Genomic DNA, 24,918 nt, shown 5'->3' on the forward strand with positions numbered 1-24,918 from the left:
AACCATACCCATGTCTTAATTCCCTCATTCTTTAATCACCAACATTCACATGTGTTTATACACATCACTTCAAAACTACAATCTGCATATATGGTTTTTCAATACGGATTTTCAAACAATCTCCATAAACAAATGCACCCATTTGTGAAGATTGAGTCTGGCAATTTAATACGACCATATATCATCTTTATGCAAACACCAACATATCTTACCCGTTCGAATTTCGGCAATATATCAACCTCTGGACCGCCTTCAACTTCTGGACTGCGCTTTCTTGGAATCGACCTTTTGAATTACGCATGTTCAAGTCTAGCTAACGCTTTCATTCGATCTTACTCTGTTCAACTCCTGCAATATATCATCATTTATACATGTGATTCCACATTACATCATTTATACATGTGATTGCGGATCTGAATTCCATCGATAGAGCAACAACCCTTTATTGCAATTACAATCAATTAACACACAGAGTTTAGTTCTGCGCTTCATAAGCTCTGCGTTTTAGACTACTCCTCAGTCGGCTTTGTGCAAGATATATATACAACTCTGCGTTGGATTTAAACAATTTCATCCAACCGCTTTTCATCAATCAGGATTTGAACCTGCAGTTTTAATTCAAACACGATTTCAAACAGTTCAGTCCAAATTCCATTAAACAATTCCACCCACTATGAAGTCGACTTTCCAAGTCTAATTGAGCTCCGTTTGACTCTACGTCTTGTACACAAACCGATCACTCAATAACTTTGAACTGTTTCAATCAATACATTCAGCGCTAAGATCTTCAATCATGGGGATCGATTCACAAGGAATCTGGCATTTAATGATAGATTTTATCCAACAGACTTATACACTTTTAAAACTGCCAATCGATTTCTATACAATCACATACTACTCAATCCTGAAAGCTGTGTTCATTCTGAAAACTACGTTCTTATACTGGACTGAGTTAAAAGTCTGCGCCCTTCATACAATCATGCCATAATCCATTCAGATCTAAAATCCAGCTAATCGATTTGAACATTCTAGCAAACAGAGGTTTAACCTTTATTAATCAAATACCCAATTCACAATATTCTGTGGGTTTACAACTGTGATGCCAGATATCCAATATCTGGAGGTCGATTTCAACGCTGCCTTGTTCATCGACTAATGTTTGCAGTTATCTATTCTTATGTGACACTTGTGATCACAATGTTTCCATATTTAATCCATGCGCCCACCATTATTATTCCACAGGAATAAATGCACTAATTAACCAGCAGTTTCCAGCAAATTCACTCTTAACACAGTAATTGACCCATACATGAATTGACCAAATTAAGGCGCATAACTCAAAATCACACTTCCATAAAAATGAACATACTTACAAACTTTTCTTCTTGGCCAAATATTCAACGTTCATGGCCCTTACAATTTGCGAGAGGCTTACAACCTTGGCTGTTCAAGCCTGCTCTCAATCACTCACTCTCCAACTATTCATGTCTATTTTTCTCACAAAACCCACTCCTATTTATACACAAATAATGCATTTAATTCACTCAAAATATCTCTCCACCTAATCCTCAACTAATCCCATACATAGAAATCCTAATCCCAAATTTTGCTCCTAAGCTATTTCTCTCATATCCTTTTATTTATTAAAAGAATATTTACATAATCCTCTCTTTTCATAATTATCTCCTATTTTATTAAAAATAACAAATTAATTAATAAAATATTACAATTTGTCACACCCCCTTTTCTAACATATTTACAAATAAAAAAGTGCCCTTGATGCTCCTGCATCATGTTCTGCAAATCATTCCTTGTAAAGAGATTGTTGCTGAAGAATAATAAATAAACCCTCATCTGCTGCACCAATTTTCCTGCATTGGGTTTTTCCGGGGACTATTGTGCAAAACCAACTGTGTTGATGTGATTGATTTTTGTGCTTGTATTTCTTTATTCTTTTCTCTATGCTATTATGTGACAACTGCAGTAGAATTTACTTTGATGTTTACTGAAGGGTTTTTGTGAATAACTTATTGTGGAAAATAAGTAGGAGAAATAAATCAGTTACTGCAGTAGAATTTTGTGTTTGAAATTTTCACGTGGTATCAGAGCTGTGATTGGGGAATTTTAAATGAGTCGTGAGCATGATGCTAGAGCAGCAACTCAAAAGGATTCATGCAATTGTCTCTGGAAAGAGGAAAGCATGAAGAATATAATGGATCACGACAGTTCTGTGTTGGCTTCCAGACTGAAAGAAGAAGTCGCTTGCTTGGCAAGTTCTGCTTCCTCTGAGGTTTGGTATATTGATTTGAGCTTCTGCGCACATGGCTGGAATACGAGAATGTTTCTCGAGATATCAAGAAGAACAAATGAAATTCCAAATCACCATGGGAAATAAGTCAAAATGTACCCTTGTAGGAAGAGGTACTACAGTTTTTCAAGTAGAAGCAGGGGATCGGCTTTGACCTACCAATGTGTTGTATGTGCCTGGACTGGGAATGAACTTACTCTCTGTATCTCAGTTACAGAACAAGGGCTATGATGTTTACTTCATTGGGAGGAAAGTATATGTTAAACATCCGAGTTGGAAGAAGGCCCAAATTGGAGTCAAAAGTAACAGACTGTATACGTTACAACTAGAATCTCCAATGGCACTGATAGGCAGCAGTGGTGAAAAAGATTTGAATGAACTATGGCACAGAAGGATGGGGCACTTACACCATGGGGCTCTAAGAATTCTCAGAAGAACTGTCACAAGACTTCTAGAATTAAGTACAAAATGAGACAATGTATGCAGAGGTTGCGCACTGGGAAATTACGCCAAAGCGACTTATCAGAAGTAACAATAGGGCAACGAGTGTTCTAGGATTGGTACACTCAGATATCTATGGACCCATGTCCACAAGAGCTCTTAGTGGTGCTGAATCGTCACCTTCATTGATGACCATTGCAGGAAGACTTGGATCTACTTTCTAAAAACCAAGGATGAGGTTTTTGATCGATTCAAAGAGTTTAAATCTCTTGTTAAGAATTTGACAGGGAAGAGGATAAAAGTGTTGCGCTCAGAGAATGGTGGAGCATATACTGATAAGCAGTGTTCCACGGGGACGCGTCCCCCAGGGTGGGGTGCGCGCACCCCTCGCACCCCACGCACCCGGGACGGGGAGACTCTCGGGGGTGCGTTTCCCCACGTCCCCCTTTTGGGGAGACTCGGGGAGACGCAAGGGGGTGCGTTTCCCCAATGTGGGAGACTCGACTCCCCGAAAGGGGTACTTCTGGGCGTCCCCCCCAAAAATGGGGTTCTTCTGGGCGTCCCCCCGAAAATGGGGTTCTTCTGGGCGTCCCCCCTTCATTTTTGTCTAATTACCCTTTATAAACCAAAAAAAAAATTAAAAAAAAATGAAAATTAATTTATTAAAAAAACATAAAAAATAAAAATAAACTAAATTAACAATTACAAATAAAAAATTACATGAACAAGTTAGGGTTAACTCCACTTTTCAAGTTTTCATTCTGCCGCCATTCATTATGCTCTTACCTCAACGCATTTTTTTCTTCCATCTGCTCTCACTGCGCCCACGAGAGCTTCAGCGCATCCTCACTCTTCTCCACGCAGCGACTTGCTATTAGCACTTAGCAGTGGTTCCAAACTTGCAGTGGCATCCTCCCTCTTGCTCCACGCAGGCGGCAGCATATCAACGATTCAGTGTAATCTTGAATATATTGAAGCTGGGCCTCTTCATTTGACTACCGAATAAGTTAGCAGTCGTTGCAAACTTGCAGTGGCATCCTCCCTCTTGCTCCACGCAGGCGGCAGGCGGCAACATATCAACGATTTAGCGTAATCTTGAATATATTGAAGCTGGGCCTCTTCATTTGACTACCGAATTCAAACAAGAAAAACTCGTTTCTGAGGTGATTTTGTGAAGTAATTTCGTGGATTTTTTGCTATCTCTGAGGTGGTTTCGTTGGGCTTCTCTGGTCACAAGTCTTGCGCTTTTCTGGTCATAATTTCTGGTTTGTTTTTTGGAGCAGTATTTTCACTTTGGAACTGCTGTCATACTCTTATCGGACCTCAGTCTCAGCGTTGGGAAAAGGTCTGCTACAGCCTACAGACCTCAGTTCATCCCTGAGGCAAGGAGCAGATCTCTGCAACTTCGGTCCTGAGGCAAGAAGTAGACCACTGTTATCCTCAGCCATGTGAAGACTTAGTGTTCAATTTAGAATCTAGAAGACTAGAATGATGAATGATGAATTCAGAATTTTCAATTTTCAATTTAATTTTTAAATCAATGATTCAATGTAAATTATAGAATGATGATTGATGAATGATGAATGATATGGATCAATGTACATTGTATTTGAATATTTGAGTTTCATATTGAATTTTATTATTGAATCTTATGGTATTGAATCTTGATGAATTAGCATTATTGAACAATGAATATGAACATGAAAATTTCAAAATTATATACATATATATAAATTTATAATATATATAATTAAAAATTATATTATATATACCTCGACGTCTCCCCGTCTCCCCTAAATTTCCCTAAAATTTCAGGGTTCTCCCACACGTCCCCTTTGTGCGTCTCCCCGCACCCGCGTCTCCCCGTCCCGGAGACTTTGTGGAACATTGCTGATAAGGACTTCACTGGTTTCTGCGCAAAGGAAGGCATCAAAAGAGAATGGACAACTCCACATAATCCGAAGCAGAATGGAGTAGCTGAGAGGAAGAACATAACTATTGTTGAAGCAACAAGGGCCATGTTGTATGATCAGGATATGCCCAAATTTCGATGGGCAGAAGCATGCAACACAACAGTATATGTTCAAAACATGACTCCTCATAGGGCATTAGGTAAGATTACTCCTGAGAGTGTCTTCACCGACAAGAAGCCTGAAGTCAGTCATTTCAGGATATTTGGGAGATTGGCATACTGCCATATACTCAAAGAAAAGAAGAAGAAGTTGGATCAAATTACAGAAAATGATATCTTGTGGGATATAGCGAGAATGCTAAGGCATATAGAATCTACCTTCCTGGAAATAGAAAGATTGTAGTACAACGGGATGTAAAGTTCATGTAGGATAGAGCTTTTTGTTGAAGTTTATAAGTTTACTTAGTTTAGAAACCCGTCATGCACTTTTTCTGATTTATTCCTACCTACTTATTATTTTTCTTTAACAAGTTATTTACAAAGTAAATACTGAAAATAAACACCAGTGCATTCTCAACATATTATAGATCAGCAACTAAAAGAAACAAGAACAAACACACCACATGATACCATTATTTTTGGACCAATGTCCCCGGAAAAACCCAATGCCGGAAAACCGGTGCAACTATCTAAGGGTTTTCTTATCAAGCAATATCAGAGTACAATCTGGGTGCCGAAACTGGCCTACCAAATAGAGAATTTCCTTAGCAGCTATACCTCACAGTTTTAGAGAAATCTCCTCGCTGAAACCCCAGAAAATCCTTCTGGCAACTCTTCAACACAAAACTGTTCTTGCAACCCTAGCGTCTGCCCAATCTGGGCTGCGTCAGCCCCTCTTTGCCTCACGCTGGTCCTGCGTCAGCCTTTCTAGGCCTGCGTCAGCCCTAAGAGGCCCTGCGTTAGCTCTGGGAGCCTTTGCGTCAGCTGCGCTGGCCCCTCTAGTGCTTTGCGCAGCACTTGGCTGCCTCTGCGTGGCCCTGCATGAGCCCTTACTGGCTCTGCGTCACCCTCCTTGGCTGTTGCGCTGCTTTCCCGACACAATCTTTGCCTTCTCTTTTTTTGTGTACTCAATGCCCCTCAGGTGCTCTCCCGATCACTGATTCTATGTCTCTTAGCAAACCCTACTCTAGAGAATAGAATGACTGATCATCTGGTGTCTTCTCGAAGTGACCCTCAAGCCTCCTCTTATACTTTTCCTGTTGACATCTCAACGGCTGAGATTAAGTCCCTAATCAATGGCTAAGATTAGATCTTGCTTGGTCCATGTCTTTTGGACCACTCTAACACAGATTCATATTAATGCACATTAATATTTTATTTTCCTTAAGTTTAGACTTAGGGACTCCATTAAAAATATTAATTATTTTAATATCTCTTGATCTGTTTAGAATCTGTCCAAACCCTTTCTGGGTATTGGAGATCTCATGTGCCCCAACCTCTCCACCAAAGTTTGTGGCTAGAGCACATCCGATGCTACCCCAAATCAACACTCCCTCTTAGAGAAGACTGTGCTCTAGCAATACTCCTCACTGAGTATTAATCTGACCATCCGGCATCGGTACCTGTGCTGATTCTAGACCTTCCTACCCAACATCCTCTGCACTGCTGCCTCCTGTACTGCTGCTCATGGTTCTGCCACTACCACTGCTGCATCTGTACGACAACTCCCTCTGCATCCATGCTACTGCTGGTCCATTCTCCTAGCACTGCATCCGCACTGCACCTCCTCTCATCATGCTGCATCGTACTGCCCACTGTTGCACTGCAACTCAGTTACTGAGAAGTAGGTAACTGAACTCCCAACTGACCTCCCTATTGGGCTAGAAGCACCCACTAATGTTGAAGCTCCCTCTACCTCTAACAAGTGCTTCCTCTCTGACCTCTGCGTTGCTGCAACAACTCTCCTGCATCTCGCATCGTTGCACACCTCTTTGTCCCGTTCTGCACTGGTGCAACACTCTTGTGCCTCTTGCACTGCTGCAACCTGCTAGCTCTGCACTGTAGCTCTCTCTGTTGCTCCATTCGCATCCATCTCTACCCACCCAGCCAGTCCTGCTACTCCTCGTCGGGGCACCCGCAGCAGGGTCTAATCCAAGAGGCTGAGTACCTCAAGGATCCTGCCCCTCATCGCATGTAGTCCTCCTGAATACAACTCGATGTCTCCCCACTTCCGCTCAAATGGTGCGTGTGCACTCATGGCACAATGATTGTCTGTTAAAACTTCATTCTCTGCCCGTGTTGGCGCTGCCTTAGTCTTGGAAGACTCTCCCTTACTCTTCTTCCTTGGGCACTGGGTCGCATAATGACCCATCTCCCCACGGTGGAAGCACTTGATCTTGGAGAGATCTTTCTTCTTTTGCTTCTCCTTCTTTCCCTCAGATGCTAGGGCCACATCCTCCTCCTCCTGCTGAACTTTGATCCCTGTGCTGCTGCTACCTGTCTTTGACTGCTGTCTGATCTCTTCCTGGTGAAGAGTTGCCCACATCTCGTCCCAAGGTTAGAGAGTTCCTCTACTCAGGATACTCTGGACAAACACTTCCCAATCTTCTGAGACAACATTCAGGGCTGTCTTTACCATAAGCTCCTGATCCGGTGTCGCTCCTATAGCAGTCAACTGGTCTCGGATCTCATTAAGTCCTTTGAGGAAGGTGTCAATTGATTGACCCTTCTTCATCTGATATGACCTCATTTGGTTCTCGAGCATCATTCTTCTCTGCATAGAAGTATGCTGGTACAGGTTCTTGAGAGCCTCCCACATCTCAACTGTCGTTTCCTTCTCGGCTATATGTGGTACCGCATGATCCTTGACCCCGTCAAGGATAATGCACTTGGCCCTCGCCATCACCTCATCGTAATTGTCGTTATCATTGGGGTTGATTGGGATAACTATAACCTTCAAGGCAAAGTTATTGACATGATTCTTGTCAAGCACTGATAAGATTTTGGCCTTCCAGACTGCGAAGTTCGATGCTCCATCTAGTCTATCCTAGTCTCTTACCCTGTGTAGTGCCATGACGCTCCTCTACTTCCCTCCTTGAAGTTCTCTGTTCAACTCCTCTGAGTCTCTACTTCCCGTCTAGAAGTTCTCTTCTGGACTCCCTCTGAGTCATGATTTCCCTCCTGGAAATCCTTCTGCTGCTTGTTGAGATGCCCCCTACTCTGATCGTCTTGTGCAACTGCACTACTGATCCGGGTTCCTCGGCTAGAAACCCTTGGTAACAACTCCTCTGGCCCTGCTCTGTTAGGTACTGTTCTGACTACAGTACCTCACCAGCTCCACTCTGCAATATTCCTGCAGCCTTCTAGACCCAAGCAACTGCCTCTCTGTGAACTGCGTCAGCCCCTCTCTACCCCACGCTGGCTCTGCATCACCCCAGATGGGTCTGCGTCGTCCCTAGGATGCCCTGCGTCAGCCCTTTGACCCTCTACGTCAGCAATGCTGGCCTCTCTGAGGCTCTGCATAGTTCCCGACTTCTTCTGCGTGGCTCTGGCTGGCTCTGCGTCACACTTCCTTGGCTTTTGCGCTGCTAGAAACAACTTCTATCACCTTGGGTAGCTGTTTTCTGCTGCTATTGCTCCGCTTGGCTGATGTCTTTTAGTCCTCTTGTGATTTGCAATTACGCTATGATACCATGTTGAAGTTTCTAAGTTTACTTAGTTTAGAAACCCTTCATGCACTTTTTTGATTTATTCCTACCTACTTGTTATTTTTCTTTAACAAGTTATTTACAAAGTAAATACTGAAAATAAACGCCAGTGCATGCTCAACATATTATAGATCAACAACTAAAAGAAACAAGAACAAACACACCACATGACACCATTATTTTTGGACCTATGTCCCCGGAAAAACCCAATGCGGGAAAACTGATGCAGCTATCTGAGGGTTTTCTTATTAAGCAATATCAAAGTACAATCTGGGTGCCGAAACTGGCCTACCCAACAGAGAATTTCCTTAGCAGCTATACTTCACAGTTTGAGAGAAATCTCCTAGTTGAAACCCCGGAAAATCCTTCCGGCAGCTCTTCAGCATAAAACTGCTCCTGCAACCCTAGTGTCTGCTCAATCTGGTCTACATCAACGCCTCTCTGTCTCATGCTGGCCCTACGTCAGCCTTTCTAGGCCCGCGTTAGCCTTAGGAGGCCCTACGTTAGCTTTGGGAGCCTTTGCTTCTGCTGCGTTGGCCCCTCCGTTGCTCTGCGCAGCACTTGGCTGCCTCTGCATGGCTCTACGTGAGCCCTAGCTGGCTCTGCATCACCCTCCTTGGCTGCTGCGCTGCTCTCCCGACACAATCTCTGTTTTCTCTGTTTCTCTGTACTCAATGCCCCTTAGCTGCTCTCCCAATCACTGCTTCTATCTCTCTTAGCAAACCTTGCTCTAGAGAATAGAATCACTGATCATCTGGTGTCTTCTCCAAGTGAACCTCAAGCCTCCTCTTATACTTTTCTTGTTGACATCTCAACGGCCAAGATTAAGTCCCTAATCAACGGCTAAGATAAGATCTGGTTTGATCCATGTCTTTTGGACCACTCTAACACAGATTCATATTAATACACATTAATATTTTATTTTCCCTAAGTTTAGACTTAGGGACTTGTAATATCCCCTATCAAAGGTATCCCTCAAACACAAGCAATATAGTAGCCAGGGTGCTCAAAGATATAAAACAAAAATAAGAGTAGTGCAACATACAATCAAGTATACATGGAATATAAGCAAGTACTCCAGAAATGTAAAGAGAAATGCTAAGCCATTTAATTATATTGAGTAATGGAAAGAGTACAAGAGGTGATCAGACAGGTAGCACCTCGACTTTCACAAGGCAAGTGAAGAAATACACTCAGAATGGTAGGGAAATGGCTTCTCTTTGAACTGCGTCCAAATTGCCAGAGAACTGCTGTGCTGCTACTACTGCTGGAATAAAATGAGGATTTGGGGCTGTTCCCCTTCTCAGAAAATGCTGAAACTCTAGAATCAGCCTCTGCTCAATAAACCCAGAAAAGCCCAGAAAGCTTTTCTAAAATAGTTGACCCCCGAAAATCACTCCCTTGGGGATCTGCGCAATCCCTCAAGGCTCTGCACTGCACCTAAAAGAATCTTCCAAAACTCTACCCGAAACTCTGCCAAAATCCTCCAATATGCAAGGGTTGATCCCTAGCTCAATCTCCCAGCTCAAATCCTCCACAAAACCCCAGTCCTGAGCTCCTACCCAAAGAAACTGCGTCCTCCCCTCTCAAGACTGCGCAGTCATCAAATGCTCAGCTCCTCCTCAACTCCAAAGATCGCTCCTCCTGCAAAAGACTGATGAAACTACCTTGCCCGAGCAGGCACTCGAAGTCCCCCGGGGCTAAGGGTGAGATCTCCGAACGGAGACACTCGATGCACTAAACAGTGCTGCAGACAGGCTAAACAGCCAGCGTGCTCTAAGTCGAAATGACTAGCTCAAATGCAACATAATCGAATGATCAAAATGTGGAGGTTCCTCTCTCCTTTATAGCGTTGGCCTCTCTCAAAACCCTAAGGCCACCTCCCCCAACGTAGCCTCTCTCTTGCCATGTGTTTCTTCTCATCTGCGCAGTCCCTCCAAGTGTCTGCGTGGGCCCCTTCTCTACGTGGTCCTTGGGCCCCCTTGGCTTCCCTTTTAAGTTACAACGTTGTGCTACTAGGGAGTGTCTTTATTCATAAAGTGAGTTATGTCCCCCTTCCCTCACTTTTTTTATTTATTAATAACTATAGAAGGCAAAATTGAGCAAAATCGAATATTCCAATTAGCCATGGCTAATTAGGAATATTACAGGACTCCATTCAAAATATTAATTATTTTAATATCTTCTGGACTGTTTCGAATCTGCCCAAACCCTTTCTGGGTATTGGAGATCTCACGTGCCCCAACCTCTCGACCAAATTTCGTGGCTAGAGCACATCCGATGCTACCCCAAATCAACACTTTTAGGAAATCTTGAGAAATACCTTCCGAGGAGTAGTCAAAGGATGATCCATTGGTCCAACCATTTCAACCAATAGAAACCAACACCAGTACTTCTCCAAAGGACAAGAATCCAGAGGCATCACAACGGATGGAATCTTAGGAGGAGGAGCAAATAGATTTACCCACTACCAGTGGAAGAACGAGCCGGGAACTTCGATAGATACTATGGGATGCAGAGGATTTCATTGGAGCTCCTAGGAACAAGATAAGGGAGCGTAGACAACCAGATAGATACCAAGGTTTGGTGGCTCAGGTTGGAGAACCCTCTATTTTTCAGGAGGTCATTCAGCATCAAGTATGGGTAGATGCTATGGTGGAGGAATATAGTTCCACAATGATCAATGATGTTTGGGAAGTGGTACCTAGGCTTCAGGACAAATCAGTGGTATGTTCGAGATGGATCTACAAGGTCAAATATGCTGCAGATGGCAGTGTGAAAAAATACAAAGCCAGGTTCGTGGCTAAGGGGTATGCTCAGAAGGAAAGGATAGACTACGAAGAAACCTTCGCCCCAGTAGCTCGATATAATTCTATTAGATCCGTGATATCCCTTGCAGAACAAATGGGGTGGGAGATTCACCAGATGGACGTCAAATTGCGTTCTTGAATGAGGTGATAGAAGAAGAAGTATACATTGAAAAACCAGAGGGTTTTGAGACACACGAGAAGAAAAATCACATATGTAGGTTGAAGAAAGCCTTATATGGGCTTCAACAAGATCCGAGAGCATGGTACGGTTGAATTGATGGTTACTTGCGGAAGATGGGATTTGTCAAGGGTGACACAGAGCCCAACCTCTACTATTTGCTTGTAGAGAATGAGCCTCTAATTCTGGTGTTATCTGTAAATGACCTTTCCCTGACAAGTTCATCTAGGCTCATAAAAAATTGCAAGAAAAACCTAGCTACAAAATTTGACATGAAGGATTTGGGACGGATGCATTATTTTCTGGGGTTGGAAGTTTGGCAACAGAAGCGTGGAATTTTCGTTGGACAAGGGAGATACGCTACAATTTTTTTAAAAAGGTTCAGGATGCAAGACTGTAGACCCATGGCTACTCCAATGATTACCAACTGGAAGAAGGTTGATGAGTTTGAAGATAAAAAAGTAGATCCCACCTTGTACAAGCAGCTCATAGGGTCCTTGATGTATCTGGTCAATACCAGGTCTAACATTTGTCATGTTGTCAACACCCTTAGTTAGTTCATGGTGGAACCAAAGAGGGCACACTGGGAAGCAACCAAGCATGTTCTCAGATATATACGAGAAATAGTTGAGCATGGATTAATGTACACTTGAGGCAATGATATTGGGCTGAGTGGGTTCACTGATGCAGATTGGGTTGGAAGTTCAGTAGATCGGAAAAGTACCACTGGGTACTATTTCAACATTGGATCAGGAATGACGTCTTGGTGTAGTAGGAAACAAAAATCCATAGCTCTGAGCTCAGCTGAAGTTGAATATATGGAAGCTAGCACAACTTTGTGTGAAGCCATATGGCTTAGGAAGTTTCTTGTGAATCTATTTAGGAGAAGGATGGAAGCAACCAATGTTTTGTGTGATAATCAGAGTTGCATTAAGCTCTTTCAAAATCCAATTTTTTAAGATCGGTCGAAGCACATTGAAATTAGGTGTCACTTTATCAGAGACTGTGTCCAACGAGGGGTAGTTCAGTTACAGTACACTCCGAGAGGAGAACATGTGGCAGACATTCTCACCAAGGCTCTAGGAAGAACAAAGTTTGTTTATTTCACGGAGAAGATGGGGATGATTGTGAATTCGTTTTAGTAGCAGAAATGGATAGTGCAATTCTTAAGAGGGAGCTGCAGTGCAGCAGTTAGCAGTGACAGTGCTATGGGCAACAACATGATGCAGCATATTGAGAGGGAGCTGCAGTACAGACGCAATAGTGACAGTGGTAGTGTCATGGGTTACAAATTGTAGCATCGCATTAGATGAGGGGCAACAGGCTAAGCATCAGCAGCGCAGAGGACCGATGCCGTGGATCACTGTGATACTTCTGTTGGGAAGTATTACTAGAGCACATTCCTCGCTAAGAGGGAGTATTGATTTTTACCATCGGATGTGCTCTAGCTCCAAAATTTTGTGGAGGGGCTAGAACACATGAGATCTCCAAGACCCAGAAATCGTTTGGTGAAATTGCACCTAGATTGTATTTTATTAAAATAATTGATATTTTTAATGGGGTTCCTAAGTCTAAACTTAGGAAAATTAAAACGGTAATGGGTATTAATAAAAATATGGGTGAGAAGCTTCTAAGAGACGAGGATCAAGTCTAATTTAATCTTAGCCATTGATTAGAGATTAGATCACGACCATTGATATCTCAACAGAAAAAGTATAAAGGAAGACTTGAGAGTCATTTGGAGACACACCAGGAAAATACTCAGTAACCCGAGGGAAATCGATTCTCAAGAAGTAAGAATTCGATTTCAGAGGGAGAGTTGCAGGGTGAAGGAAGAGGAGGGTATTAGCATCAATGAGAGACTGAGGAAGAGGGGGCGTAGTGCATCAGAGGGACAATGCAGAGGGGCAACTCAGAGAGGCAGTGCGACAGGGGACGTAGTCTTCACGCAAAGATGATGCAGAGGTGACACAGTGAAGGTTAGAGGGTCTCTTGGGTGTTAGAATGTCTCCAAAGGGTGGAGGAAAATTATCTTAGGTGTTTTCTCAGAGGTTTCTCTATGTTCTGCAAATCATTCCTTGTAAAGAGATTGTTGATGAAGAATAATAAATAAACCCTCATCTGCTGCACCGGTTTTCCCGCATTGGGTTTTTCCAGGGACTATTGTCCAAAAACAACTGTGTTGACGTGATTGATTTTTGTGCTTGTATTCCTTTGTTCTTTTCTCTATGCTATTATGTGACAACTGCAGTAGAATTTACTTTGATGTTTACTGAAGGGTTTTTGTGAATAACTTATTGTGGAAAATAAGTAGGAGAAATAAATCAGTTACTGCAGTAGAATTTTGTGTTTATAATTTTCACAAGTGCGAATAGCATCCCTTTTAGATATTGAAAACTTATGAGCTATTTCTTATTATGAACTTATTTTGTTCGTTTTGTTGTCATGGAAAACAGCATTAATATTTCAGAAGCAGACAGTGCATTCTGGTTGGTGCACAATAAATATCCATCCCTTGTCATTGATGCTGTGCGTGATGTGGTCCGTATATTTGTCAATGGTCAGATTGCAGGTATGCACTTGCATACATGAAAAAGGATTTCATATATTGAATCAACTTTTCTCAATATCAGAGGCTTTAGCTATACCTGTAGCAATGTACTATTGGAGACCATGTTAAATTTTCATATGTCTACTTGCTAAACTAAATACACATCCATGATAATTGAAAATTAAATTAACTTGACATCTGCGATGCCATTTTGGGTTCATCCATTCTGTGTATTTCATTCTAGATTTATATCTAGTTGTTCATTGCATTTACAGACTAGTATTGAGTTGGGGTTTCATTCAATATAAACTCATGTAAGTGTGTCAAACATGAAGGGAGTTCAAGTGGTTATTGGGTCCGAGTGGAGCAACCTCTGAACTTAAGTATAGGGTACAACGAAATAGCTATTCTCTCTGAATTGATTGGATTACAGGTAACTCCCTTGTTAACCACTCCTTCAAAGATTCTTATGTTTTAAGAAAGACATGCAAATGAATAGATTTACTGGGCATGCTTGTCAGAAGTAACCTCACTTCATTTTGCTAATTTGTTTTTTTGAAATTTCTTGTATTAACATAAAAATATGTAAAAGAAGGAAAATAAAGGTGGAAGGGCTACATTTCAATTTACTTACTGAAATGTAAATAACTTCAAATTAGAAGAGCAAGAACAAGAACCTATATCTGGTAGCAATTCATGTGAAGTATCCTAAGAATTTCAGATTTTTGCATAACAATAAGTACATGGAAGTCAAATTGTTACGTTGCTAAAAAAGAATTTTTGATATCGAAAACTTGAGAACTTACATGCATTGACTTGTATCTTATTTTGTCACCTAAGAGGTTACATTTTCCCTGACCAACTGTTCATCGTAATCTTGTAGATATTTACAGTTATCTTTTGTAAATGTAAAATTGGTTTAATTGTCAAATGAATCCTTGCTGGTTAAAGTGCACTTGCAAATTAACCCTTGCTTGTTAAAGTTTTAACCATGCTGGTTATAACTTTGAATCAGAGATACAGTTTAAGTTCTTTCTTTAAAGTTAAAACACATCTAGACTCTGTGTTGCTCCTTGATGACAATTCAGGTCATGTATAATGAAAATGTTATGTTCTTGTATAACAATACAAATGGGAAAGAGAAAAGCTATGTACAGAAAAGTAATATCAAATGTTAAAAGCTTTGGAAATTACATGGATTGGTTCATGTCCCTCACTTTGTCACTTAGAATTTCAATTTTTACTAACCAAGTATATGTAATAAACTTCTCCACTTTATGACTCATTTCTGTTCAACGTCAGGCTGCTTTGATTTTCTTAGATGTAAAATTGGTTGAACTGTCAAATTAAGCCTACTTTAGCTTTTCCAAAGTATATCCTATAATACATGGTTCCTGGGGTGTCACAAAAAGATTTACACAATGGCATAAACAAGTTTCAGTTATGAGATATTTGCTTGAGATATGACCCTAACAATCAATATATATGGTAATGTTTCAGCAGTTGGCTTGAATATTTATAATTAGTATTTTGGCCGATGCAAGGTAAGAGACTTTGAGGGCAGAAACATCATTTTGTAAAAAGTTTTGCTCTTCATATTTCTTTACCGCTTTTAAAGGGAGTATGGATGATACATTATGGACATGGTTTTACTTATCCATTGAAGTAATGTTGCATGGCATGATGTTATGGTTCACTGTTTGATGGTCTAATTACCATGCCATTTTAATAGTTGTATAAGGATATATGATGTAATTTATTTATATACCAATGATATTTGGCAAGTGTTACTTTATGCATGGATGATATTATGTAACATGCATTAATAAAGCCCTATGGTGATTAATGTAGTTTGAGACAGTGTGTAATATTCCAATCTAGGTTTTGCAGTAATCTTCAAAAAACATTCATCGAAATATTTAACAAACAATTTACAAATATGACAAGGCAAATGAATTTCTGCTAATTATCAAGGCAAGGACATTTTGTCAAACATATTGCATATAATTTAACACAAATTCCTTTTTTGACAGCAAGCACAAGAAATCTTCCAATGTAAAACTCAGTCTTATTATATTAAATATGGATCTGGGAAATACACATGAAATATGATTTTGAGAACCTGTTAAACACCAACAAGAAATATGTATGGCTAACAATGGCTTCTCCAACGTTATGCTCCTGTGAGAGATCTAATTGACCTCTCCTCTTGGTGTCCACGTTAAACCTGTTAGCGCTCGAATTTGGCCTCAGGCTGAAGAAAGCAAAATCCAAGGCAACATCAAACCACTTAGCCTCGTAGCTAGCCCTACGAGGACATGAGAGGGCTCTCTCCGGGTCTATCTCGGCAAAAGGTCTTCAAAGGGCTGAGATGACCAATAAAGAACACTGATTTTAGGCTAGTAAACTGACAGGGAAAGTTTGATTTCAAATTTTTAGGGTTTTGTTGGAAAACTGAGCACGGCAATTTTGGGTGCGGGGATGAGACACAGTTTTTACAGAGGTCTTTTTGGGGCAAGGTAGGAGATTGTCTTGATGCCTTTGAAGGAAGTGAATGGATAGGTATGACTGGTGAAGAGCTAAGGAGAGCAAGAAACCATCAGGAGTTCTCCTTAAATAGATGAAAACATAGATATTAAGCAAACTTAAAGGCAGAGCATAGAAACCATGAATTCTACCTTAACACTTCATTTACTTAATTTGCAGAAGAGAAGAGTAGGAAAATGATACACATAACAAACTTACAAGTACATGAGAGAAACACACCATCAACACAAATCACCACAGGAATCCCAAATAGTGCTGCAAAACCCCGGTCTTTCCTTTGCCAAAATTGCAGAGATACAAAGAGTAATACAGTCTAAGCTTATCCCTCAAGAGTCCAACCTCTCCAACCATGAAAATGATTTAGAAAATACATAATATAGACCATGCCAACCCATTCCCTAGCCTCTAGGGGTCGAGCTCATCATCCTAGGAGCTGTTTCAACCAATTCTAAACAAAGCACTATAATCTAGGTAGTCAAAACAATTTGCCTCTATAAGCTAGGAAACCAATTCATTCATTAATTTTTTGCTATTTTATGAATGAATCTTCTAGAATAGGTAAATAAGTGTCACGTCAACATAAAATTTCATTAATTACATCAAGGAGGGTGAAAAATCCCACCACAAGTCAAAAATGGTCAAACTGGCTGCGTTTTCCCGAGCTGAAAATGAAAATTTTGGAAAATATCCTGATGCGTAGTGTGCCAAAACCCTACGCGTAGCGCGCTTTTCAGCTCACTTTTGGGGCACTTCCCGGCATCCAAATGAGGCTCAAGTGGGCTTGTTGGAAAGGTCTGGATGTCTACTCTCCATCCCAAGTGGAATTTCTCAATTTGGTGCCCATTTGCCCCTTCAAAAATGCAATCTCCCAAGACTGCTTCCTGTGTGTCCAAAAAGTGGCAGAAGGTCATTTTTTGCTTGTTTTTTGACCTTTTGGGGGCCCAAACCTCAATGAAATGTCCTGGCAGTGGCTGAGCAAGTGTAATTTGTCATGACAAATCCAAAAATGCAGAGTTTTTGTGAAATGGACCTCCCCATCTTCAGGGTAGCGCGCGGCGCGCTACGTGTTGAGGGCAAAAACCTATTTTTAATACAAAAATTTCAAAATTGACAAAAACTTCTCCAAATTTTTTGAGATTTGAGCTGGGGGTGTTTCATCAAGTACCATGCTCCTTCAAAGAGGCTTCAGCCAAAATTTGGAGTGGATCGGCCCTTTTCCGCTGTTTTTGTTTCTTGACCATTTTCCTCAATTTTGCCTTAAGACTCCTAATTCGCGCCTCGCAAACCAAGTTCTGGACCTTGTAATGCATAACCATGTGTTTCAATAATGCATGATCTCTATCGGCCCTTTTCAGCCGTTCCTCTCCTACATTTGGTATCCCAGTGGCTTGAGCAACAATTTCGGGTGATAGGGTGAAGTCCACTCCTGCAAGGTTCACCTGACCATTGTGCAAATGTAGGACAAACAAGCGGACTAGTTCTCTGTGGTGTTGAATTTGCGAGATCCGCTCACGATATCCAAAGCATGATTGATACTGAAAACATGTCATTGCAAGTGGACAAGCTTGCAACTGAGCCAAAGAAGTGGGCTCCTCCCTGACATGCCGACCACCTTTACCACCCTTATGATGCCTCCTTGGCACTTCTATCTCCGGTGTCGAATCACTGTCATAACTCTGCTCATAATCTGATTCGGTTTCTGACATGGTTTTGAAGGCAAGATGGCTGAAATGTATTGCTGACTTTGCACCCAATTAATTGCTGTTTGACTTTTTCAAATGCTGTCACCAAGGGGACATAAATACAAGGGGATTGTTAGGGATAGGGGAACATGAGGGAATTAGGGACAATAAACAAAAATAAGGAATTTAGGGAAGACAACATGGGAAATCATAATATTGTGGAACTTTAAGGTGGAAGTAGGGTTTGGGAATTTAGTAGGTTTTAAGGATTTTAGAGAGGAAGATTATAAAATTTTATGGGAAAATTTGAAGGAGAATGTTGATGAAGATGAGGGAAAAGAGGGATAAAAAATGGGCAACCTTGGACAGCAAAATATTTTGAAACCCTATCACCATTAAGTCTTTAAATCTTCCACAACAATGTAGGGTTTTGACTTCTCATTTTCATGGCATTTATCATATTAATTTCTCATTCATCTTGCAAAACCAAAACTAGCCATGGAGGAGAGGCCTACCTGAAATTTGCTTGAGAGAAAAGAGGATTTGGTAGCTTGCTGGCGGTTTATTGGGCGAAAAACCCAACGCGTAGCGCACCTTGCCCAACGCGTAACGCCCCTCTAGTGCGTAGCGCCTGAACAAAATTACACTGAGAAAATTGCGCTGATGCATAGCGCGCCCCTGATGCGTAGCGCGCCCACCCTGATGCGTAGCGCGCACCCAGCTACATAGTGCATTTTGCAGGAGGCTTTTGGAGGCCTTCCCGGTGTCGAAATCGGGCGCAGGATAGCTCGTTGGAAAGGTCTTTGAGTCTACTTTCCAACACAACTGGAATTTTTCAATTTGGAGTTCATTTGCCTTGTCAAAAATCAAATCTCCCAAGACTGGTCAAAATGTGCCAAATGAGGCTGCCTCAAGGCAGAGTGCTGTTGCAGTCAACTTTTGAATGCCTTCCTCAACTCCAAATTGAGCTCATGATAGCTCATTGGAAAGCTCTTTGTGTCTAGTTATCATTTGACTCATCAAGAAAGTCATTTGGCCAACCAAGCTAGGAGAAAACTTGATTTTCCCAAGGTCACTTCAGAGGTGCATCAATTCTCCCGAGGCGATTGTATTTTTGACATTTCTCTAAAACCATGACACCTGTGTAAAAAGTGAAGGAGGTTTTTCTTCCTTGGCATGTTGTGGACAAAAACCTCTCTCAGTTTTCCCAAATTCATTTTTTATTGCTCTGAAACATCTTTTGAGTGAAACTTATCCCGATGTGTGAAACAAGGAATTTTGTGGAAATGAAGCGAAATGAAGGGGATAAGGGGCTTCTAAATTCTTGGGGAAATTTTCGGAAGTAGGGAGGGATGTTAGGAAGCAAGGGAAAGTGGAATCTCGGAGATCGAGTGAGGGGAAGGGGTCCAAAAGGGCAAAACACAGGCCCAACCTAGAAAATTGCCAAGTTGTAGCAAGAAACTAGGGTTTGTGGAAAAATGAGGAATTTGGGGGATCTCAGAGATGGGAAGTGTTTGATAAGGTACATGAAGGATAGGGGAAGGTGTATGAACATCTGGATACAAGTTTTTCTAATGATTTGACCATCCAAGAGAAATTGCCTTCAAAACCCTAGGAGAGGGAAATGAACCTTGCCTAGGCGCAACTGAAGCATGAACAAGGTGTAAAATGACCTAATGGAACTTGACATGATGATGACAACCCTATGAATGATGATAGACTCAGCTGAATAGTGAAATAGACTGACATTTGGGCAATTTTGAAAGGAGTGAAAGCAAACCCTAGACCTAATGCCTAGTGACCAAATTTTGCTTGAAAACTCTTTGAAATGACAAAATTTGACCTGGACACTCTGAGACCACTTTGTAAGAGCATATTTGATCACTGGAGGAAGGCTGGAAAGACTGACACTAACAAAACCCCAATGAGTGGATCTGATTTGATCCCTCCTCTTCGAGTGGCTTTGGTATATGATCTCAATACCAAAGCCCCCTTGACTGGATCAGCTAGGATCGATTACTACCACCGAAACTAACCCTCATTCATACCGTCTCTCAACCAAACAAGCTCCAACAGCTCAACTCAATAACAAAACAATCACCCAAATATGCATGCCTAAAGAGTGAGCTCTCACCTCCTTTTATAGTCATGGACTATCGAAATATCATGGGTCATCCGAATACCATGGGTCTTGTTCTTCTTTTAATAAAGTGACTTGTACTATTCTTTTTCTTTAGTCAATTTTAATTACTTAATCCCTTGATATTACATCATTACTTTTTAATCTGTAACCTATGGGAATGGCGAGGCTACTGAGTTGGTCTCCATTCCCAATGCTCGGGAAAAGGGACATTACACAGTGTTGCAGTTATTGTGATAATTACGAAATTATCACCCCTTTGTCAATTTCAACATATTACTATTTTTTTTTCTTTTAACCCTAATTTTTTAAAAGTCAGTTAGGGCATTGAGTTGTGAAGACAATCTGACTATTTCCATCAAGAAAACAAGGGGAAATCTATTTTTTTCATTTCCCATGATTCATCTCATGAGATACATACCCTAGTAGTGAATGGTAATATTAAATTCTTAAAGTAAAAGTGAGATTTTCATTTGTCTTTCATTTTCATCCTTTTACTTAAATTATTAACATCACCATTAATTGAATTAGGATGTTTGAGAGTGGTTCTGACCTCATTGGATTTCATATGGAGAAAGTGGAATTTAAATCCCAATCAAAATCTAGTAGACTTAACAGTTTTTAGGATTTCAAGGTTGGCGGGATTGCAACATTTTTACTAGATTCTGTGATGTATGAGGGTATGGAACTAACATTTAATGAAGATCACCAAGCCCTCTATGTACTTCGATGTTGGTAGGATTTACTTTTGAGCTCCTTCTTCATGACCCTAATAAAAATTTACACATCACTCGAGAAAAATCATTGATTAGGATGTTAAGCTTTTTCTATCTTATTTTAATGCTTAGAGGGTGATCTTGATGAGGAGGATTGCAGGGAATGATTTTTATGTTATGTAGCTATTTTTTGTAGCATAATTTTCTTTCGATTTCTGAGGCCATTTAGAGCCTCTCTATTGGTCTTTGATTCAGGGATGGATTGCACTCAGTGATTTTTTGGTTATATGCACCCTTGCTATATACATGAGAAATTTTGCATAATTGTGTATAATAGTTTGGATTCATATGTGCACATGAATTATATGTTCTTTTCAAAATTTGAATATTTTTTGTATTTTTTGGTTGACCAATCTTTTTGTCCAGTTTTGATAACATTTCTGAGGATGATGTGACCATTTTTCATCAAGGAAAAAAGGGGAAACAATTGTTTTCATTGCCATGATTCATCTCATGAGATACACTTATTTATGCTTTAATACGATTTTATATCATTCTATTATGTCTTATGACTTAGGACAAATATCATATTTCAATATTGATATCTGATGTATCACTTGACATCTTATATATCGATTTTGTTTTCATATTTGTGTAGCGATGTTTTTATTTGATGTTGATGTTGTTTTAGAAGTTGAAAAATTGAAATAAAAATGATTATTTCTGTATTTTTTAAAGTTTCTTGATAATTTCCGATATTTTCCACGATATTGTAGATAATTTAAATTTTGGACCCCCAAAGATAAATTTTAGATAATGATAAATGTAACATTGGTTTGAGATACATTGTGAACATGGACTATCAACTTTGGTTTATGCTAGTCACATGAACCCGCTTAGCTGGTACATGAACCCACTCAAGTGGGGTCACATATTTTAATTTGATCACTGACTCACTTCAAGGGAGGGCTTTTGTGGTCTCTTTGGACGAGTTTCACAGGTTCATGTGGATTTGGATCCATAGGTGATCTTTGTTACCTAGAGACTACTGGAGAATGTAACTAGACTCTGTCTTCATAATGACATTTGTAATCATGACTTTGTATAAAGAAAAATATTTTTTATTGGTTGAAGCATGGCTTTCATGCTCAAGTCTAGGTCAAAGCATGTTCTTCATGCTTTTAGGTTTTGTTAAGTAAAAAAAAACATTTGTCACGTATTATAGTCCCATTTGGACTCCTTGTAACAAAACAAAATTTATTTAGTTAAGTCTATAAGAGTCATTTCATCCTCCAAGCACAAGTCGGCCCTACCATTACAAGTTAGCCCTGTTGGGCGCCTTTTCGCTCTGTTAGATGACTATATATACAAGTAATCTCATCCTCATTTGCAAGACAAACATCAAGTTCAATCTTCGCAATGAAGTAGAAGAAAGGAAGAGTGAAAGAGGAGGAAGAAGGAGAAACCTTTAGAAGAAGAAGAAAAATCTAAATTTATGAACTGTTCTTTCTCACACATGTGAGGAATCTAGGTTTTTGGATGAATTGAGGGGCCGAGACTACAGGACCAAATTGTAGACTTGAGATAGAGGGTCGAGAATTTGACTTGGAACAAAGTTTGACTATCTTTGATTTGATAAACTTTAACTCTATCAGGAAGGGTTTTTGGACAGATGACTTGGTGCTTGGAAGAGGTTTGGTCTTTGGGTCTTGGAGGTTTCAATTTGATTTGATTCTATAAGAAGAAAATAATTCTTTCTGGGTTTTCCCCTTGGAGGGGTTTTTCCCTGACTTGGAGCCCATATCTTGTGTTCTTTGTGTACTTGTGATCTTCATGTATTTTATTTTTGATAATTGCTTGATGAAGAAAAAATAATAAAGTAATGAAAATACAACAAATATCACAAGTAATTGTCAAGTTAGGAGAATAAATTCTAATCTACAAATACATTAATTCTCCAACAAAGACTTCTACACAATAACGTGCTACTTTGCCCCTAGCATCATCTCATTTTGCTATTCACAGTGATTCAGTTGGAAACCCTTACCTAGATTTGTACACTGACATTACTCAGGTTTCAAAATCTAGAGAGTTCATCCTCTTGGAGAACTTTATGCCTAAATTAGAAATTGTTGATTTGGGTAGCAGCATTGGATGTGCTCTAGCCATGAAATTGGTGGAGAGGCTAAAGCACATGAGATCTCCAAGACCCGGAAATGGTTTGCACAGATAGTACCCAATTTGGGAGATATTAAATAAATTAATATTTTTAATGGAGTTCCTAAGTCAAACTCAGGAAAAATAAAATATTAATGGGTATTAATATAAAACTGGGTTAGAAGGTTCCAAAAGTCATGGATCAAGCCAAATCTAATCTTAGCCATTGATTAGAGATCTAAACTCAGTCGTTGAAGGACCAAAGAGAAAATTATAAGAGGATGCTTGAGGGTCAGTCGGAGAACACACCAGAGTGATTAGTCATTCATTTTGCTAAAGCGGGGTTGCTAAACAAAATTGAATCAGTGATCAGCAGCGAGGGGTAGTGAATACATAGCAGAGAGGCAGAGTTAGTACCAGAGAGACAATGGAAAGCCTGGAGAGGTTGACGCAAAGGCAGCTGGGTGCTACGTAGAGGCAGTTGGGAGGTGCGCAGAGCCAGAAGAGGCTAGCGTGGGTGACGTAGAGGGTCTAAGGGTTGACACAGAAGCTTCAATAGCTGCACAGAGGCTAGCAGAGCTGACGTAGGGCCAAGAGGCAGAGCTGAGAGGTTTTTCGTGGGGCAGACTAGGTGCTCGTGAGCTGGATAGGGTGACACAGTACCTATCAGAGTGACACAGAGCAGTGGGAGCTGCAATTGTTGCTGTGGGATCATTCATCCGGTGATTATTCAACTGAAATATCTGTCTTCAAGGAGAGGTACTACTGCCGAGGGCATTCTCTGTCGGGCGAGCCATTTCTGGCACCTTAGTTGTATTCTGAAAACTGCATAATAATAAAACCCTGTGAATAGTTGCACTGATTTGTTGAAGTTTCTAAGTCTAACAGTTAGAAACCCTCCATGTACTTTCTGATTTATTCCTTCCTACTTGTTTTGATTAATTAACATGTTATTGACCATGTAAATACTAAAAATAAACACAAGTACATGCTCAACACATTACAGATCATCAACTGAAGGAAATAGAAACAAGCACACAAATGGCACCGTTATTTTTGGACTAATGTCTCTAGAAAAATCCAATGCGGGAAAACCAGTGCAGCTATCTGAGGGTTTGATTTATTAAGTAGTTTCAGAATACAATTTGGGTGCCAAATCCGGCTCACCCAACAAAGAAAAATCCTGGCAGTAGTACCTCTCCTTTGGAGACACATGCTCCTCCTGAAACCCCGGATAAACACTCTGGTAGCTCCTCAGCTCCAATCTGCCACACAAAAAACCCCAGTGTCAGCCTCTAGGGACTGTGTCAGCCTCTTCTGCCCTCTGCATCAGCTTTCCCAGCAGTTCCTGACAGTTCCGGTTGTTCTCGGTAGTTTTGGCTAATGCCCTCTGTGTCAGCGTTCCCGGCAGTTCCCGGCAATTCTGGCTTCTGCCCTCTGTGTCAGCTTTCCCAGCTATTTCGGTTGTTCCTGGTAGTTCCGGTTTCTGCCCTCTGTGTCAACTTTCTCGATTGTTACGCTAATCCTCTTGGCACTATCTCTACTTCTCTGCTTCTGTATTCATTGCCTCTCAACTGCGACTCTAGATCACTCTCTCAACTTTCTCAGCAAACCCAGCCCCAGAAAGTCGAAATCTTGATCTCTTGGTGTGTTCTTCAAGTGACCCTCAAGCCTCCTCTTATACTTTTCTCGTTGACAGATCAACAACCAAGATTAAGTCCCTAATCAATGGCTAAGATTAGATCTGACTTGATCCATGACTTTTGGAC

General features: G+C 40.6%; 1 protein-coding gene across 1 annotated transcript in view; it reads left to right on the forward strand.

Annotated features, from left to right (window-relative positions):
- BGAL9 (beta galactosidase 9) overlaps window positions 1-24,918 on the forward strand; it is a 474,420-nt gene that overhangs the window by 166,122 nt on the left and 283,380 nt on the right. Inside the window, exons 13-14 of the mRNA XM_089453307.1 lie at window positions 13,813-13,928; window positions 14,243-14,340. Coding sequence (XP_089309433.1) covers window positions 13,813-13,928; window positions 14,243-14,340 — 214 coding nt within the window. The remainder of the gene's footprint in view (window positions 1-13,812; window positions 13,929-14,242; window positions 14,341-24,918) is intronic.

Source organism: Pinus tabuliformis, chromosome X, assembly GCF_031772625.1.
Source record: "Pinus tabuliformis cultivar Carrire ecotype Pingquan chromosome X, CPIR1, whole genome shotgun sequence".
NCBI classification, from domain to species: Eukaryota; Viridiplantae; Streptophyta; class Pinopsida; order Pinales; family Pinaceae; genus Pinus; species Pinus tabuliformis.